This window comes from Cryptotermes secundus, unplaced genomic scaffold (assembly GCF_002891405.2).
Source record: "Cryptotermes secundus unplaced genomic scaffold, Csec_1.0 scaffold262, whole genome shotgun sequence".
Classification (NCBI taxonomy): Eukaryota; Metazoa; Arthropoda; class Insecta; order Blattodea; family Kalotermitidae; genus Cryptotermes; species Cryptotermes secundus.
The window spans coordinates 1986020-2007201 of NW_019739214.1; the positions used below are offsets into that span (position 1 = coordinate 1986020).

At 40.6% G+C, this 21182-nt stretch overlaps 1 protein-coding gene across 1 annotated transcript in view; it reads right to left on the reverse strand.

Moving 5' to 3' along the window:
- Window positions 1-21182, reverse strand: part of LOC117282028 (adenylate cyclase type 3) — a 295000-nt gene that overhangs the window by 86751 nt on the left and 187067 nt on the right. Inside the window, exons 4-5 of the mRNA XM_033754352.1 lie at window positions 9896-10007; window positions 3635-3762 (exon numbers count right to left, since the gene is read on the reverse strand). Coding sequence (XP_033610243.1) covers window positions 3635-3762; window positions 9896-10007 — 240 coding nt within the window. The remainder of the gene's footprint in view (window positions 1-3634; window positions 3763-9895; window positions 10008-21182) is intronic.

A 21182-nucleotide genomic window follows, 5' to 3' on the forward strand; every position in this document is an offset into this window, starting at 1 on the left:
ACTTCGATAAATAGGTGTTTGTTTGGCTCTATTTCTATCATGAATATTCTACGCTGTGCGTATTGACGTGTGATACTAATTGTCATAACACAGTGTGACTAATAATATGTTGTCAATACAACGGTAACAATAAACTGTTCTCTGTTTGTTAAAATTGTTGACGTCAGTTAATTGAATTTACTGATTCTTCAATGGCTACAAATCAGTAATATTCTCCTGTGTGTCCAGCTCCAATTTGCAATAGACCCTACTATATTCCGATATCACAGAGCAGTTCGGTATGGTGCTAACGCTTTAGACCCACGTTCGGGAGGTGCTTTGATTGAATTTGGGCTAGAGCAGCAACTAACTTCACAGGATTTTCGTGGTATTCCTCAGTCTATTCAGATAAATGCTGCAGTAATACGTAAAGCAAGCCATGGATGATTCCTTGCAGATCCTTTCCAATTCATCAACCATTAATCATCTAACCATTAAACGCTATATGATCTGGATACTGAGAGTAGCGCCATAAGGTAACCCATTGGCACACATACACATATACAAATTATTCCATGATATTTTTAGTACAATGGTCCCTGTGTTTAGGAGTATTTAAGCACCACACCATGAACCTCCACACAGATTTATTCTGGATACTACACTCATGTGAATGGACAGCTACACGTCACGGCTGCCTAATTTCCGGGTATTCCAGCCGGTAACGAGCCTCAGAGCCCATTCTGGGATCTGGGGAAAAAGAAACACCTCACCCCGTTTCCTTGGTTGTCCATTTCGCAGCCTAGTCGCAACGCCGACTGAAGTAGGTGTACTTCCATTCTAATAACCTGTCAGGTTAGGCGTATATTAAACCAACATAGAAATGCGCTATAATATTAATGGAAAAGTATATTGAAATGTTTTCGCTATTAAAATAAATAAATTATAATTCTGCCAGAACTATAAGTGGAAAGTTCCATTGGGTTAAATACATCTACTTAATTAGGTACATAATTACTAGCAACTTATTAGGCAAATCATGTGATCTGAAGTAATTATGCATATATTCCACGAGGAGTGTATATTGATCCTCATTATAATTGCTTCAACAAATCATACCAAATTTGGGTCACCCGGCTACGCTTTCGAACTCCACAGATGTCAGTCCTGCAGAGTAAGGAGTGAAGACATGTTCTTTTTTAATTCACTTTTTCCGTTCATAAAAGATTTCGGGTACTTCCATACAAGAAGCCAAAATCACTTCCAAACACGTCATTCATATTATAACGTGTATGGATGTGACTCTCGACGGGATTTTGAGTTGGATATTGAAGTTATTGACCACTTATACACTCACGACTCGTGACTGCACTTTACACACAACCTAAGTCTTTTCCGGGTGCAGTGCCTTCACTAGTAACCTTGTAACGGCTCCATCAAGGGCTATTCCTCTGTTTCCGTGCTCAAGTTCTCTCTGAATGGAGGCTCCCTTCCAACTGAAGTCGCTACTAAACGTGTACCGGTTATAACATTTCGGCTTGTAGCAACAGAAAGCACAGCTCTTCTATTACTGCTGAAGGAAATCCTTGGGAACGTGTTTTCTTGACAAGGCTTTACCCAGTAATGGCTCTGGTATAGTTTCTTATCTCACGGCCGTTGCCTAGTAACGACTGTACACGCTGCATTGCTCTCTGTTCGGACGGATAGCCTACAGGCGTACTGCCATTCCTTGTTTTCCGAGGGCTGTGTTTGCCACGTGTGTGCCTGGTCTCAACTTCTTCCCCGTGGATCGGTTTTCATGGTGATTACTCTCCAGCCGCTCCGGCTGCTCCCAACTTAAGGCAGCTCGTCCCGAGCAGTTCCTTCATAGTGTTCCAGCCGGCCAAGTTTTATCACCGTCATCCTGCTTTACCGCTGCTCCAATATCCGTGGCTCTTATTGTGTTGTTAGTTCTCTCTTCTTTCGTTTCGGAGAGGGCCAACCGGTCCACAGTGTTCTGACACCCATTTCCCGCAGTCTAATGGAAGTCCCGACTATTTGCTTTGCGATCCCCAGCTCCACGGTCTGCTTGCAAATATTGTTGAGTGTTCTCCTGCTTCCCAGACGTAATCACTCTTTTAGGGCTCAGTTCTTTAAGCTGTTTTTGCACTCCGGTTGTGTACGACGTCTCTTCCCGAACGTCCGTCCTTTCTGAGCTCCTTGCGCAACACTGTCCTTGCCTGGTCTCTGCCTACCATGTCCCTTACGTCGTGCAGGCGCGGCACATGGTCTCCTATTTTACAGCAGCATGTAGTGCTGAAAGTGGATATCGCACCCTAGATGACCAGAATCTCAAAAGTTACGACCCGACACCTAGAAACTTATACACATCCTTCCTAATTCATCTATCTTACCTAGAGTCCATCGTTGTCTGTCTAACGTAGTTGAAGACGGAACTTCGGAATGACCTTAAACAAGTGCAGAGTATTTAGTTTGATGCTTGTCAGGGAACAGTATTTCTCAGTCCTGCAATATAACCAGTAGAATGCAGTTTTCGGTAGAAACTGAAGCTAAAATTGACAAGCTGTTTGGCATAAACACGCGAAGCACGTGACCATAACTAACTGAATCTAACTCGCTGTAGTAGAATCGTTTCTCAAGATTCTGATGTTCACTCAGCTAGTTGTATTGACAACGTTTCCAAATCTGGTTCTCAACTGGATTGAGTGAAATTATATTGTGATCATCCTGCGTAACTCTAGGATTTTGCAGGTTTGGGGGCGGGGGGTCAGCGTTCTGTTACTCAGTTCTACATTGTGTAAATTTTGAGGTTTTCACAGAGGTGAATATGAAGCATGTCGTTTTCTGTGTTGTGGGGCCGTGTAGATATTGTGTGAACCAACGTTTCGGAGGAACGTAACACCTAAATCTCCAGGGTAGAAAAATCCACGAGCGAGGAACCAGCGTGAGCAGGTGTCTGCAGACTGCTTCTCCTTCATGCGTTCTACATGTCCTGCCATCTCGTCGTCTTTGACTTGGTCATTCTAATTGTATTTGGCGAATAGTATAAGTTATGAAGCTCCTCATTACGCAGTTTTATCCATACTCCTAGTATTTCCTCCCTCTTCGGTCCAAATATTCTCCCCAGCACCCTGTTCACACCCTTAGTATATATTGTTCCCTTAATGCTGGATATCAAGTTTGACATCACAACTTAATTTAATTTATGGCCCTATACAAATGTACGTTCTCTTCCCATCTCAATGGTGCTTGTTATTTTAGATCATCTCTCTTGACGTTTGGGCTGCTGTCAGCAAACAGACTAGCTTATATATCTGCGTTTATTTCTTTCTAACTTCCGGCTTTGTATAATAGGCTCTTTTTTCGTTTTACCACTTTATCTCACGTCATCAGGTCATGCAGGAAGGTATTGTGACAACCCAGGCATAACTCTTTGTAGATGAGGGCAAATATTTTATAAAATGAAGCGCACGTTATAAAGAATCTTTATTGTGCTGTTGCTCAGAAATTGACAGTTTCATGAAGTCAGAAGTCAGTATCTCCTTACACAGGCGTGACTTCAGCAACATCAGTTCCCGTTAGATAGCTAAACATCTGTTCCCCCAGATAGCCATAAAAATGACAAAAAAAAATAGCCTCATGTGTTCGTACTTACTTTATAGCTTTGACCATAGACAGCCCCATATGGACACAGAGCACGGCGTGGTCTGGCCTTTCTCGTGGAGCCCCGCTGATGCAGTAATAGCAGTCACCTAGTATCTTGATCCTCAGCTGCTGGTAGCGCTGCAACAAGAACAGATTATTTCTTTTACTTGCAACATTTTCTTAGTTCCACTCGCAGAGCTACTTGGGACAGCATTTCAGTCGGTAACTAATTACCACATTAAGATGCCTCACACAGCGTGTGATCCTGGTCAGGACTTTTATTCCTGGGCTAAATTAATTAAGCAGCACCTCATAAAGACATATTTGGGAGTGGAGGGGTAGTTCTATCGTTCTTAATCTTGGTAATATAAGAAGGTAAGTAGCCAGTTTCACGGTCCTATTGCTTTATCTCCGTGAAAACAGTCGCCGGTACGCATTGTACTCGTATGGGGACTGGGCGGGCCCCAGAGCCCGTCTGGAAGCAATGGGGAAGAGAAACATCTCTTGCCTCTACCAAGAATGGACCCCCGATTCCTCGGTTTTCCTGTCAATGGCTTCGTCGCTATACTGGCCGAATATCCAAGAAAGCGAGAACTTATACTTGTATGCTTTGCACCGTCTTGTGAATATAGAGTCAATGTTTATGCACCGTCGCACAACACGTGATTGTGGCCGCTATACGTATAATAAGGGATCGCACTGGATGTAACATTTCAATACTACATAACGCACCACAGTGAATTAGTATCTACAAATTTAATTCTTACACCACATCTACATGAGAAACATGAAACATCTCATCCGTATTTCATTTCAGGAGATTAAAAGCATGCCAATCCACAACAGCGCATATTCAGTACTGCAAAACTTGAATTACTACTATATATACTTAATATCCACACATCGACGTGTAAGTAAATAAAACCACATAGAACTAAAAAACACACCAAAGTTAATATTCCATAAATCTTTCTCCTGCCTATTGTAGATACACGTGTGCAAGACACAGAAAAGAACGCGGTGGTCTTGTAAGCATAGCAGCGGTAACACTACCTGCAGCAACGCTACACGCAATTGTATAGGAATAACACCAAAAATCTTGTGAGCTGAGTTAGTGTAGTTGCTATAGCGACTGCCTACGGGTTGGACGACCGAGGTGTCAGAGTTCGAGTCCTGGTGGGGTCAGAATTTTCTCTTCTCCTTATCGTCCAGGCCGGCTCTGGGGCCCAGCCAGCCTCATATCCAATAACTAATGGAGGGGGCTCTTTCCCCAAAGGCGAAACAGCAGAGGCGTGAAGCTGACCACTCACCTCCAGCTGTAACTATAACACTGTCACTATTTTCGACAATTTAGAATCACTACAGACATGCTAGGTTATTTCAGTCTTCTGTCTAAAGTCAAAGTGAAAGTTACTTTACGACTGACGGTTTACCGCCAATCAGTTCGTCTTGGCGCGAAGCCCCTTGAGAAACATGATCAGAGATTTCTCTTTTCCAACTGAACTCTTACGGTAATAGTCTCTATACGAGTATAACATCTTCTATCACGAGAAGATGGGTTTGATCTAAACTTTACTCGGTTATAACATCTAGGGACGGACCCCCTAGTAAACACCGTTCTATGTTGCACTCCATTCTTGTCCGTGGGATCCAGTTTGTTTGCCAAGGCGTTACACGGTAACCGCTCCGTAGCAGCGGGTGTTGTTTCATGATTTGTTTCGAGGTCGTTACCTAGTAATAGGCCTGCACGCTACAATATGAGAGTATGTGGAGCAGTGGGCACATTCTTGATGTGCAAGTTTGTTTGTGAAGGTTTTCCAGCTGTATATGAAGTTGGGTGAAGTTGTTGTAACATGTAACTGCTTGTTTGTTGATCGTTTTGTTCTGTATCAGATATTGCTAGGCCCATCAAGTCAATGGTGATGACATGGGTGGAACGTATTGCACACACGAGATGTATGAAACACGTATACAAAATTTTAGTCCGGAAAACTGAAGAGTAATTGGGAAACCTAGGCGTAAAAGGGAAGGAACTATTAAATAACTAATGAGGAAATTGCGGTTGAGGATTTACACTGGATTATTCTGAAGATTACTCTGTTATGAAAAGTTAAACCTTGTAGTATGGTATTTCGGTACAACGTTTCGGGTGGACCTATTGCCTCCGTCTTCAAAGTAGAAGAACATTTTTCTGCGTCATGATAATTTTCAGTGACGGACTCTTGTGAACTTGGTGATAAACAACTTCTATCAAATGTGAGGCGATTATGGAAAATTGTTTTTAATATAATTTTCTCGTGAGTTAGCATCCTTGTTTTCTCATGAACCGGCCATCTTTCGAAATAAAACATTTCCGTTTTTCTCGATGTAAAAGTTCCACTCTTCTTGATTGTGTGAGCCGGAGTGAGAACATAGTCTGGACTAAATTTAATATGGATACTGCATGATCAGAGCACACAGTTGCCAGCTGTTGTTACAGCTGCAGACGTTCGCACCACAATTGTTATATTATAGAATCTCCGCTTTACACTGAAATCTGCACAAAATGCATTTCCGAGTACAGAGCGCTCTAGCGGTAAATTAAACATGGACTTTAAACACGTCGCTCAATTCACGTAAAATGATGGAACCTGTGATTCATCTTGTGGAGTATTTTATTGGAATACTTGGAAATCCTTTCTTGCTTCCTTTTATTAATTAGTTTTGACTTATTTTTCTCAATGAGATGTTGCACCACAGTTCCAAACACCATTACAGGGCTCCCGAAGAGATGATAACAACTACACGTGAACTGTTGGATTTGAGGTTCTCATTGACTTTGACTAAGAAGATACTATATTATGGTGTGTGACGCTGTGACGAATAATCTTGACATGGGTCAAAACAGTGACATGTTTTATGTTTTCTAATTTTGATTTACTACAGTATTTTTAACTTGAAACAGTGGACATTTTTCGAAATAAAACAATATTTTAAAATAAGAATAGAACGCATAACAAACGAACATAATTATCATTAATCTAAACAGTAACTGCTACTATGAACCGTGGTAGCTGTCAGTATAGAGAATGGTGTTCGATTCTCGTCAGAATGTTGTTACATGCAGGAGTCTGAGCGTGACTTATAAGACGGGTTCTGGATTGGATAATTGGATTTACAGACAACTTAGTCACACAACTCGGATCTATAGGCAATTGCAGTGCTATCGCTGAGCTACCGTTACACTCGCACTAGGATTCTCAGTCTTCGACAGTCGTATCCTGGCAACAGACTTCTAAGTCTCACTATCACTTCAAATTACAAATGAAGTCTTCTTTGACAACCTAATTCCTTTCTTGCCATTATGCTGCAACCGCCAACTCGATTCAGTTCTTCTGCTCTCAAGGTCATATCCCTGCAGGCTGGCTTCTCGAAACTCCATTCTCTTTTATACTGCTCCTGCTAGCATCGGAAATCATCTTCATAAGCACTTTTCACGGACCTCTCAGAAAACACAGCTTATTATTGGGAAGGCGTCTTGACAGTGCCGTTGGATAGCATCGGAAGTTACTCTATTGTTGCCTGCGTATTTGTTGCCGCGGGAATGTTTTTACCGAGTTGTTGCTTAGCAAGAAACTTCTATTCCGACTTTCGGTAGTCATGTCACAATATTTTACTCTTCTCCAAAATACTCAGACCGGATCTGTGGTCTGCCCAGCGTCATATCCGGTGGGTACCGGGGGCTCCTTCCCGGGAACTAAGCCGCAGTTTCGTGAAACTGACCACTCACTCCCATCTATTACTGAGGTAACAGGAACTGTGCCTCCACTCCCCCATAAGCCTTCATGGTGTGGTGCTTAATTATATGGTTAAATACAGGGATAACTTTATATTTTATGCCACTATAAACATTACAATTAAAAATGCTGAATTCTAATAATTATTACTATCTTTTCCGTAAGCGGAGTCCTTCTCTATGGATAAGATGTCTGGAAGTAAACTCAACTATTTGGTTTCCTCCAATTATGAGACCAAAAATGCCTTTAGCAGCCCTTCATTCCTTCATAAGCCATCATGGCGTGATATTTTCCCTTTCCTCATTTTACTCCAGCATTATACACTAATTTTTTTATAATACTGTCAAGTGTTTGAGTGGCTGTAGTAGGGTTTTGGATTGGTAATAGGATTTATTGAACTCTTACAGAACGTAACAGCAAATAGCTATAGCGCCAACGTTAATTCACGCACTGTGCAGTTCACTACAGCACGTACGAAGTCTCCTCAGTCTGCTGTAGCTTCACCGGTTGTGACTTCGTAACGGCTTCCAAGGCTGTAGCTTCCTCAGCTTCCCTGTTCATGTCCTTACTGACCGGCGACTCTCTCACAATTTACTGAACTCCAGACTTGTCGCTTATAACACCTCGGCACGGTCCGCACAGAAAACACCCATCACAACAATTTTATATTGTAACATCACTTATCTATCGCACGGATCACATAATGAACACATCTTCCCAGTTACTCCATTGTTACGTGTTACGAATGTGTTGCCTAACAACGGGGGTCTCTGCAGAGCCTTTCCCTAGTAAAGGATGTCTCTGATGGCTCCACAGTTCTTGCCTTGAGCAAATATGTAACGTGTTCAACCAGATTGAATTTGATGTTTTCACGACGGTGACTATGGTGAATACTGTCTTCTGAGATGTAACGCCGTGTGTTCTGGTACACCTTTACAGACATTTATGAGGTACATACCGCTTCTATATCCATGCTAGAAGAATCAATAAATTGACTCTTATATTCTCAAGATAGAGGCAGAGCGTTCTTCCCCAACGTCGGTAAATTTTAACCACACTACAGGATATCACATCCCAGTATATACTAGTAGTGCTGTTCTGTAGCAATCGAGGTTATGATCTTAACCTTCTATATAAGACAACAAATGCACGGTGAGCACGAAGCACATGAGCACATTACTTTCTTACAGTGACTGATTGCTTTATTTATTCATTAGCATGAATCATTCGAATCATCAGCTGGAAGTTATAGCTGCTGTGAAAAATGTGTGTGGTTACGCTGTACGTATTTCACTGTGAACCACTTCTACACATAAAAACAATTGAAGAAACTTTGAAATCATGATTTTTCTGAACATACATGCCAAGAACTTTAAATGTCCTGGAAAGGCAGTTACATTTATTCTGAGACACTGATCGTGACAGAATAACATTCATTATGCAATGAGATATTTTCTAGAGGTATGCTATGAATTTCTTTAGACAAAAGAAGACGGTGGAATATCCGATCACCATATATCCAACTGATGTCTACTACTGTCATTATCTACTCCTATTCGTAAGTATTTGTTAATACATAACGATAGATTAGTAAGCTCTATCCATTTATACGTGAAAATTTACGATTTATTTAATGGCGCTGTCAATAGGCCAGACCATGCAGCTTCCAGATCGGTTGTCTCTGGCATTTAGTCCTTTACTGTCCTACTTTCAGCTTGTGGTGACGTTGAGGTAGCGGTGATAGGTAATATAACTAATGACGTCATTATGTTGCTTTTAGGTCGAAATTTTATAACGATGAACTGAAAAGTCTTCGGGTAAAATCTCACATTTCCGTTGAGGTTCAGTTAAATTCACTACCTTCTTATTCTGATATAGGTCATTTCAAAAGGATCATGGAATCATGAATGGCACACTTGTGAGTGAAAAAATATATTTATTGAGACGTTTAAAATGTGGTGTTAACATTCTAGAACTCTGCATTTATTCCGCAGAATGCAACGTTTAATATGATTCTCAAAATAAACAATTAGTTGCCTAAAATGGATTAACCAATGACGTTCTTAAAGGAGATTCGTAGTGTTTTTTGAGAGAATTATTGAATTATTAGCGCTGTTTATATTAAATTCATATTTTAAATCGTTAAAACAATGATGCTTTACGCTAAATTTTGCGATGAATTTAATCAGCTTTTCAATTATTAAAAGTCTTCAGGGACTGAATTGAACCTTTGAAGTCTAAATTTAATCAACACGATATTTGAAAATCCAGTTTCTGCTTCTCAGAAAATGAAATATATCTCCATTACAAAAACCGACTACTTCAAGGAAAGAGTTTTTGTTTATTTTTCAGTCATAAGCGAAATTCATTATTATCAAAAGTTAAGGCAAACTAGTGCATACAGAAACCACTGTGCTAGTACTAAACGGTAGACCAATGAAAGAACTAGTCAATATTCTCGAAGTTTTAGAACAAAATTTTAATTGAGTACTTGCCTCTGATAATCTGTCAAATCTTGCGAAGAGCTCGTTGAGTATTTTTACAAGCTCGGAAGCAGAGTATGTTGAGGATATGGCCGTGAATCCCACAATATCGGCATACAGGATGCTGCAAGAAAAGGAGTTTCACTGTTATAATGCGTAGGCAATGTCGCATGCAAGTTCTACAATTGTTTAAGCATGAAATGCTCTAGAATATAACACAATGGTTGAATGGACGATGCATATGTGCATTGATGTGAGTCCATATAACGTGCATGTATGTGTGTCTGTATTTATGTACGTACAGGGCCTGACAGAAGTCAAATAGAGCCAGGCGCCAATCAGAAATATGGGGCTCCAACTCCACTCTAAAACCACATAAGTACATTAACTTATATAATAGATTCTGTCACGTGTATTAGTGACTGTAGACAGGGTTTGGATGGGTGAGTAGATTTATTGAACACTCACAAATCGTAGCTGCAAATAATTATAATATTCTCAAGATTACTGTAACTATAGCAATCCAAATAAAGTTTGCACTGTCTGCTTACTAGTTGTTACCTGGTAACAAATCTTATCTTGTTAATGTTTCACAGCTGGATATTGAACTATTGAGCTGCCTTCTCAGTTTTCTCACGAATGAGTCTCTGACTGATTTGAGTCGAGTTTTATGTTACGACCAACCGTCAGTAGGCCAGTGTGTCTTGGAATAAAGCACCCATTTTGAGCTTACGACCAGATTTTTATTACTGTCAGACAGTTTCAGATTTCTTGACGTGGGGCGCTCACTCTGTCGAGAGGACGAGTCTATCGTTTACAATTGCTCCTGGTCCTCGCCGACGCATTCGTTTTCGGGTCCTAGTCCGGTTGGACTCGTGACTATATTTGAATGTCTCAAAGTCGAGGCCTCCTTGTTCTTCGTCACCTAAGACTCGCAGAACTACGGTGGAGGTATTCGACCCCACCTCCACAAGGGTAGTGACCGAACTGAATTAACGAATGAACTCTCTTACATAACTTCAGGAGGACTAGATAGCGGCCACCATACCGAACACTTCATATTTTGGTCTGTTGACCGTTGTAGCGTAAACTAGTGAGACGTTGCCTGGCAAATGGTCTTCTGCTTCTGTTGTTATTCTGGCTTTCGGGCAGTGTTTACGGAGCCGTTGCCTAGCAAATGGTTAATTTCTTGACAATATATAAAATATCATATTTTCTATCATCTTAACAGCGCAAAAGGAATATTAATGAAATGCCAAGAATAAGAAATCAACAATTTATTTAAACGGAATCCCCACCTTCTTCTTTGATTATTGTAATGTTTTAAATGAAATTGGATTATATTTGGAAACCCCTAAGGCAGGGGCCTGAGACATATGGCCCTGCTGCCCCTCCCCCAGTATGGGTCTGTGACTGTAAGTACGTTTATATGGTAACAGTATTATTGTGCTTAATTAAGCGCCATACCATGAAACCATGCGGGGATGGAGGTATAACTTCACGTATTCTTAATCACTTTTCTTGGTGAAGTTTCACCCCCCCCCCCGGCTCTATTCCGGGGATAAATTCCCAATACGCACTGGATAGGAATCTAAGTCAGTCATAGACTCTGTCTGGATGTTTAGGAGAAGAGAAAATTCTCTGCATCTCCTGAGATTCGAACTCCAATACCCCGAAAGTCCTGCAAATGTCCTGCCCATTAAACTGACCCTGCCTTTTCAGCTGCATGTATGTACATATGCATATATGTAATGAATATATGTATGTAATATATGTGTGTACGTGTATATGTGTACATATACATGCATTTCTTGCAGTGAGCATGGTTTCAAGCAACATTCCTTGTGTATTCAATGAAAAATTTTGTATTTTTTCATGGGATAGTATATGTGACTGTAGACGGGGTTTGAATTGTTAATTGGATTTATGGAACACTTATAGATTGTAAGTGCAAGTAACTATTACGCCGTAACTAATTCACGCACTCAGCAATTCACTACAGTACGTACTAAGTCTTCTCAGTCTGTTGTGTCTTCACCAGTCGTTGTCTGGTAACAGATTCCAAAGCCGTAGATCCCTCAACTTCTGTGTTCATGTCCTGAATGGCTGAAGACTGTCTCACGACTAACTAAATTCTAGATTTGTCGTGCTTATAACACCTTGGCACGGACCGCACAAAAAAAAACTTTCTCAACCGCTCTTTTATTGCTGTGTCACGTAGCTGTTGCTCGGACCGCGTAGAAAACACCACTTCCCAGTTACTTCATTGGTGCGTGTTAGGAATCTGTTGCAGTCATAACGTAGCAACAGCCGTTGTTTACACAAGCATCATTTGGTATATATGCTACAATATTACAGTAAGGTAAAACGTTAAAGTTGTCCCTGTGCTTAAGTAATTAAGCATTACACAATGAAGGCGTATTTTTCTTGGCCTCGACACAAGCTGTAGGTGAGTGTTCAGCTTCACATCCCTGCCGCTTTACCCGCGGGGAAACAGCCCCCTCGGTACTCATTGGATAGGAGGCTGGGTGGACCTCATACTTGATCTGGGGGACGTGGAGACGAAAAAATTCTTTAACCTTCCGGGACTTGAACTCCGACCCCTCTGTCGTTCAGCCCTTATCCAGTCGCTATACAAACTACGCTATCCCGGATTGTACATTATAATAAACTATAAAGATAACTACTTCCATTGAGCAGAGTTGTCCTTGAGAAGCTGATAGCCGTTCTGGTAGCCTAGAAATGCCAACATTTTACGGACTCCAATATTCATTATCATGTTCACAAAATCCCTTCATTTGTCCCTATAGTGGGTCAGATCTATATAGTCCTCATCGTTGTATTCTATTTCTTTAAGATCCACTTTAATATTGTACTTCCACACATGCCTGTGTCTTTCAGGTGTACCATTATTTGTGTTTTGTCGATTAAAATCTTTGTGATTGCTACAGAATGTGTTACATCCCCTTTCATCCCCTTAATAGGGTAAAATCTGGTGGTGTTACAATGAATGGAGCCGCTCATTATTCTATTTTTCGTGGTAAACGGTGAAGTTATCCCTGTGATTAATAAATAAAGCACCACAAGACGAAGGCAAGTGGGGGAATTGAGGTATAGCTCCACTTTTAGCAGTTTAACTTAGGAATTATGTCTACCCTTCTTGAGCTTTCGCTCTTTCTGGTTTAAACCTTCTCTTCAGCACGCTGTTCTCAGACCATTTTAATGTACTGTAAAGGTTAATGTACGTTCAATTGATCTACAAAAACAGATATATTTGCCCGTGTGCGTGTATTAGTGACTAAAGGCGGGGTTCGGATTGGTAATTGTATTTATTGACCACTCACAGGTCGTAACTACAAATAAATATAACACTGTTACTGATTTTCACACTACAAATCACTTGACGCCGATCTTCTCAGTATATTTCCGCTAATCTTCACTATCCGTTTCCTGTCAACGGATCTATAACACCGGAACTATAAAAGTCTTACTAAATCACACACTCCCAATATTCCTATACTACAGAGCACATAAAATCTTCAAACCACACGTTAAGTCTTCACAGGCTAACTTCTTGTATTCTTCTGTACTCCTCCAGCTTACCCCTTACTGCTGTACTACAACAGTTTACTTAACTATATTCCAACAACTTATTGCTGTACTCCTGCAGCTTACTATTACTGATACTGTCCTGCCAAGCTCTTCTTATAACCACTTTGAACGGACCATGCGCAGAAAACACATGTTACATGATGGCTACCCAGCTTGTCCATTGGCGCATTAGCCGCTGCCTAGCAACTGTCTCGGTACGGACCTATAGAAAACACGTCACGTGACAGCTACCCACTGTTGTGTGACGTAACTGCGGACACAGAATCACTGCTCCAGGATTGTTGGCCTCGTGTCTGTTGCGGGTGTTCCTTAGCAATGGATTTACATATCACATTAGGTCGTACTGAAGTCTGTCGAAGGTTTTAAGAACGATCTCATCCTAACAATTTAAAGCCCAGTGGTTACTGCATACGACAGCTGCTGCAGCATGTAGTATAACTCTACAGACTGCCCACGCACTGTCTTTGTTTCGTGTAGTAACTGTATGAAGCTGAGCTCTCATTAAGAAGTCTCCAGTTTTGCAACTACTCCAGAATTTCCCAATTTATGGAACCCGGAGTTTTATTACTGCGTTCACAAGAGACCTCGAATGGTCCCTATCCTGATCCAGATCAATCTAGTCCACACCACTCCATCCTATCCCTACAAGGTCCATTTTAATATTGTGGCGTATACACTCGTTTGTTAAGTGGAGACTGTGTGAACAGCTGCCGTTGCTAAGTAACGCCAGCAACATACATGAATGCAACAAAAGAACAACGGGGTTATGCAACCAGTTTCTAAGCAACAGCTCTGCAGAGAAGTTCCCGCGGAAACGAACAAGCGTGCAACAATACGAGAATGGTGTTTTCGACGTGGTTCCCACCGAAAACTTACCTTGAAGAGAACTGAGTCTCAGTTGAAAGTCAGCATATGAAGAGAAAACTAGGAGGTAGGTGTGAAATGGCCACCAGCCTGGGACCCAGTTAGTTCAAGGTTTGAATCTGAGTCAAGCTCTGCAAGGAAGAATGAGAACAGATGATGCTATAGTCGAATTGACAGTCAATAAGAGTCAAGTTACGGGATATTCGCCAGCGAGTAATGACGTGAGCGCGGGAAGCTGCAGAATCTCTACTGTTGGAAGCCGTTGCTATGGAAGAGTTTTGAAGGCACAACAGGCTGGAAAAAGTCTTAGTGGGTGCTGTGGGTATCTGTGAATTGCAGAGATGAGCAGTGGCACTATAATTACTCTACTTCCGTCTGGTGTGTATAAGTGGTGAATATATCCATTCACCAATCCATACCCCGTCTATAGTCATGCATATAAATCGTGACTATATCTCTCCCATCTAGGTCTAGGTCTTCTTAGTGTTCTCTTTTCTTCTGGCTCTGCCACGGAAATCCTGTAACCATTCCTCGTGTCTGCGTTCTACGTGATCTGCCAATCTCACCCTCCTTAGCTTCATCATTTTAATTACACTTGGCGAAGAGTACAACTCATGAAGCCCCTCGTTATGCAGTAAATCTCAAAATAAAGAGCTATTCTTTCCATTAACACTATTAATTTATTGGTCTTCGTAGCAGAGGCTCAAAGTGATTCCTGTGAGGTAGGAACTGAATTGTTATGTATTATTTAGAAGAACATTTACTGGATCATGTTAGAACTAGGAATCCTTTGGACCCGGTTAACAAATTCACAGATTGGAAGCGTGTTCAAAGAGTGGAATTTGAATTTATTGCACATAGAATCAATATTAACTTGGAAGCAGAAGCCAATAAAGCGACCCGCTACATTACTGCCTGTATAGCTTCGGCGTACAAGCTATCAACAAGCAAACTTGCACTCTCGGACCTAAATAAGGATCTACCTGGTCTGGAGAGTATGCTAAAATATAAACGGAGGTTAAGGAAACTGTGGCAAGTAATCCAGAATCCAGCATATATAATGGCAGTTAATTGGGACGCCAAAACCATCAGACGAATGACCCGTAGGAAGGGACACGAGCGGTAGGTAACAAAAGTAGGGAATTCTGAGGTCACGCTTCAAGCTCTGTGACCTATTGCGAAATCGCTTATGAAAAGGGGTAGATCAAAGTACCAACCGCTCTTCATAGACCTCTAGGAAAAACATGTCACTCGAACGAGAAAGCCAACGGGAATGCGAATTTTTGTGAAAACCAACTCACATTTCATGACCTGTATGACCAAAACCATAAACGACAGATGGAGCCTAGAGTTCAGGCTCTACTTGCATCTGCAGACGGCACCTTGTTGGGAACAAATTAAGACCTCGTGACATACATAAATTATTAAATTCATTAAAACTAAGAAAATCTTTTGGCCTTGAGTGTATTCCAAACGAATGCTCTAGACATTTGTCCTGTAGACCACGAGCATATCTGAGTGTCATCTTCACGATTCTTTGGTTTCACCACCGATTATTATGAAACACTATCAGAAATCTTCAACCGGTCACGGTAGCCCAGCGNTCCCTGTCGTCCAGCTCGTATCCTAGTTATTTTACCGACTGAACTATTCCGGCTTTGACGAGAACGTAATTTGATTATCCTCATAATAAGTTAAAATTTCTTGGTGTCCTTCGAAGCCAAATTCGGATGAAATGTCGATAATTATTCTTGTTTGGCTTTGGTGCCGACAAATAATTTTTGTAGACTTTAATTATATTTTATGAGTTATTTTACTTTGCTTTGATTATATTGGGCTGTATAGTCAAGAATGTTACGAAGGTAGATGAATTAAAAAATTCATCTCAGAATGATCAACCATAACTTCCGCACAATTTTCGTAAAGTTACGTCGTGTAAGGAAGGTGGTGGATATTTAAATAGAAATAAAAAGTAAAGGTATCTCTGTAACAGGCCGTGGAGGCCCATATGATTGTGAGACGATGCTCCCACATTTTCTCTAGACAGTCGGCTCACAGATGAGAGTGAGGTTGTCAGCTTTGCGCGCCGGCAGCCCTTTACCCCAGAAAGATTCCTGATACACATTTCTGTTAGAGGCTGAGTCGACCACTGGGACAGAGTGCGGCTGCAAGAATTAGGTCAATTGAAAAAACAACATCATCGGGACTCGAACCCGCGATCTTCTGGCTTGTAGCATAGTGCCTCAACCAAACACGCTATCGCGTGTCTTTAAATAGTACAGGGTGATTCTATTTATATATTACTGCCTGATGAGGGTCCCATGAGGACTGAAACATGTAGCACGAAATAAATTCGAATCTGTAAAACATTGATTGATTGTAAAATAATTTGTTGTGGCGACGGCTAACCCTAACCATACATGTTTATGAGATACAACAGGATGCATACTATGAAGATGATTCCAAATTATTGTCGAAATTTCAATGGTCTATAATATTCAAACTGGAATAAACAATAAAACTACTTATGGAATATGAAAGTATAACTCAAAAAGTTTTATTTCATATTAGAATCAATACTGCAGGATGCTAAACAACTTCAACTTTCGCAGTTTTATTTTGTTGCTTCCGGTTTGAAAATTATAGGCCACTGCAACCCTGAAAATAATTTATGGTCACTCTGTATTTGCATGCACTTCATGCTTCAGAGGATGCAGTTATGAAGCCCCTGTGTTAGTTACATTGCATCAGTGCTCATATAAATACATCACATATGTGTAGGGTATATATATTCTCTTCGAAAACGTACTCAAATTGCTTAAAATATTCAATCCAACGGACAATCAGTATCTATTAGATTTCTCTCGTTTCATAGAAATCGTAATGTCCTTGAAATTGTAATCAGCGTGCCCTTGCAGATGCACATATAAGCATAATTCGCAGTAATGTATCTAATTCGAATTTTTATGTATATATATTTTTAAATTTATGTGGGATCTGCCAGACCTAACTGATTGTTTTGTGTCTCGTCGCAGTCCGTCCAGTTCATTGACGGTGTAATACAATGTTGACACGGCAGATGAGTTGCAGTGAAAGCGAAAACGTGCACATCGAGGACTGGCACTAATGCTCTGGAATTAGTTCCCATTACGATCCTGGAAGGCATTTATTTGTGTTTAAACTTGGCAAATGTTATTTTTATGTTACTAACAGTGAAACTGTACTGCGAAGGTACTGAAAATGTGTTTAAACATATAAATTTGTAGTACATGTAGAGTGCCGAAAGGTTTGTCTTAACTTCCGCTGATGATTTAGATTGTATGTGGTTTACATATCCTTCATGAGGACTGATGGATGTAGAGTTATGGCAATGCTAATAAAAGATTTTGTCAAATTTTCGTTTCGAATAGTGATGAATTCTAATTGTTGCAATCATTATTTCATTTCCAAATATAAGTTAATTTAAACCAGGAATAAATAGACCGACAAATAATTCATGATTGTCTTTACTGGTGAACGCATAACAAAACTGTCTATTGAAGAATAATTATTTCTTAAAATTAACAAACTCTACCCACATTATGAAAGTGACAAATGAAATTTGTAATAGAACGAGAACGCCTTTGTGCGTGTCCAGTGCTTTGTTATTATACACGTAGAATTTGAGAAGGCATGCACAGGAGTTCTTTCAGTTATGTCATTGACATAGAATTGATATTGATATGGAATTATTGTAAAATACGTTTAAGAATGATAATTTTAATTTGTTCCTTAGGCCTCAGACACAGAGGCTATAATGCTCAAGGCAAACTGCTGCAAGGTTAGAGCGGTGAACCTATGAATGAATTACATAAATCAGAAAGGAAAGGATATCCTAACTTCTCTGTATTACATAGGTCGGATAAAAAGTGGTGGCAACACCTCTATAGTTCTGAAATGACTTTATTACCTGAGGTAAACACACTTACATTCCTTCAATGTAATCGCCCCCCATATGTACCACATTCTGCCAAATTTGTGGAAGGCGTCGTACACCATCAGCGCGTCCACTTCTGTTGATGTCCAGCAGTGGCCGCCCTACAGCACGAATAAACTCCTCTCTTGTGTTGCAACGTGTCCCTCGCAGAGGTTCTTTCATTTTGGCAAAGAGATCATAATCGGACGGACTCATATTGGGTGAGTATGAGGGATATTGCAGTATCTCCCAACGCCAGCGGCCAAGGAGATCATTGACAGCGTCAGCAGTATGAGCCCTTGCATTGTCATGAAGGATGATGAGGTTCGTTGCCAACAAGTGTCTTCGCTTTCTCCTGAGTGCTGGACGAAGATGATTACTCAAGAAATTGCAGTAGTAGGCAGCGTTTACATTCTGTCGTTGAGGTACAGTGTTGTGCAGTATCACTCCATCAATGTCATATGCCACAATGAACAACGCCTTCACTTCACTCTGTGTAGGGCGCACTTTCTTTGGACGAGGAGAGCCAGGATGCTACCAGTCACTTGATTGTCGCTTCAAGTACGGTTCGTATGAGTGAGCCCAAGTTTCGTCCAGAGTGACGATCCTTCCAAGGAAGTCTTCATCTTCCTTCTGGTACCGGTCCAACAAGTCCTGTGCAATTGCATAACGTTACCGTTGTTGCATCTCGGACATTGTATGGGGTACCCAATGCGGTGCAATTTTGCGTTATCCAAGAATATCGTGCAGAATGTGGAGCACGGGTTTGTGACATACGCCTACCTCAGCAACTAACTCCCGCGCAGCCCATCAACGATCGACATCCAGCAAAGAAGCAAAAAGCTGACTTTTGTGGTTGTCAACATGGGGTCGTCCTGAACGACGGCTGTCCTGAATGGCATCCCTCCCTTCACGGAACAGTTTCACCCACGTGCCACTGTGCGATATGGCAAAGCAGCATCACCACATGCTTCTCGCAGTCCCTGGTAACAGTTTTGTGCACTACGACCTCGTGCAACTTCAATTTTTATCCAGGAGCGTTGTTCTTGTTTCGTAAACATGTTGTTAGGGTGCTTGAACTGGGCTCCTGTACTTCAAGACGATGCACAATTCAGCTCAATGAGACACAACCAGAGTCACTCACTGCACTACTTCAACTGAACTTCTGATATCAGCTACAGATGGCGCTAGTGCCACCTGACCCACATTTTTCATGTTACAGCAGTGTTGCCACTCCTTTCATCCAACCCTTGTAAGTTTGAATGATTTGTAGAGACAGATTAACCCTGTGGCCTTATTACATTCATGTAAACGTTAAACCAGATATTCTGTGGCCTCGCATAAGCAAAAAACATCAAGACAATCCCAAGTCATTAGAATGTCGGATGTGGGTGCTGAATGCACTGTTCCTGTATATCTTCTCTCAGGAGAGAAGTGGTGCTTTCATATAGGGTTCAAACAGCGACAGAGATGCAAATGAGTAGCAGACACCACTTTAAAAACTCAGACATATACTGCAGTTGTTAGACCACTAATAAGATGGAAGGAAACGAGACACAATTCAGAGCCAGTTCCGTTCATCTCCTGCCTTCTCAACATCCATGTGAATGCTATGATGCCACTTACATTTCAGTTTTGCAAGAGACTTCCTTCAACTGGTTTGACCACAAAACTTTTGAGAGTGTTCCGTGTCATCTCACTTACTTGCACAGTCAAAATTACCCTCTCATTAATAGAATATTAACGATAATAATTAACCAGAATAAATATAAACTTTTGTTACTTAACACCCCAAATTTCTCACATACTTTATTCTGCTCATGAGATCTTGTGTGTGAACGTCGTTTTGAAATGTAGATAATTCACGTAAGATCTGAGATTTTCACGGCGGTGACTATGAAGAATGCAGTTTTCTTTGATGTGGCGCCGTGTAGGTGTTGTGTGAACCGACACAAGATCTAAACAAAGCCACATTCCAGAAAATGGCATTCTTCATAGATGATTCATGTTCTTTTGCTAAAGAAAGGGAGTGCATTTAACATTCATACAAAAATCTCTGTGCTTTAAATGAGAGCAGATACAATACACTGTGTTCCATTATCTTTACATTAAAAAAATACATATTTCCTTCAGAGTGTCTTTATATATTTCTTGTGATTCTTAGAACAAATTACTCTTATTTATCGTTGTAGTGGAAACGAATTATGTTTTATGTCCTGTAGGAACTCAGTACTTGAAATATTATTTAAATGATTTTAGGTCTTCGATGACATCTTTATTTTGTAAATCTTCAGTGTCTCTCCAAATTAAGAAGGTATTTAACCATCATATCTGTGAAAAAAATATTACAATAGTATCCATTTTTATTTCCTCAAACCTTTGAGGTTCTGGATGAAATATATTTTGATTGCTATTGTCTCATTAGAACTTTGCATATAAAATTCTAGAGCATTTCAGTAAAAGCATCGCACGTTTGTCTCTCTTCAAACCTTATGTGGATACACGTACATAAAATTTATGATGTTCATATTAAGTTACCCTGGGGTGTGATGCCTATAGTCTGGTAGTTGGTTACCCATGTTTCGTAAGGATAAACTGCCTCCATTTCAGGGTCCACCTACTGGGCCATACAGTCATACACAAGATTATAACAATAAGAATAGAGCCTTATTCTTATTCTTATTATTCTTATTATGCTTATTCTATCTGCTGTTGAAATTAAAGTTGCTTCCTTAGTTTCTTTATTCTGTTATGATTAATTTGATCAACTTCGATGTATTCAAGGACGTCGTTTCACGAAGGGTGGGAGGTTTAAGAGTGTGGAACGAGCCATCTTGTTTCTTTAAAGCTGACCTACTTTGTCGGATT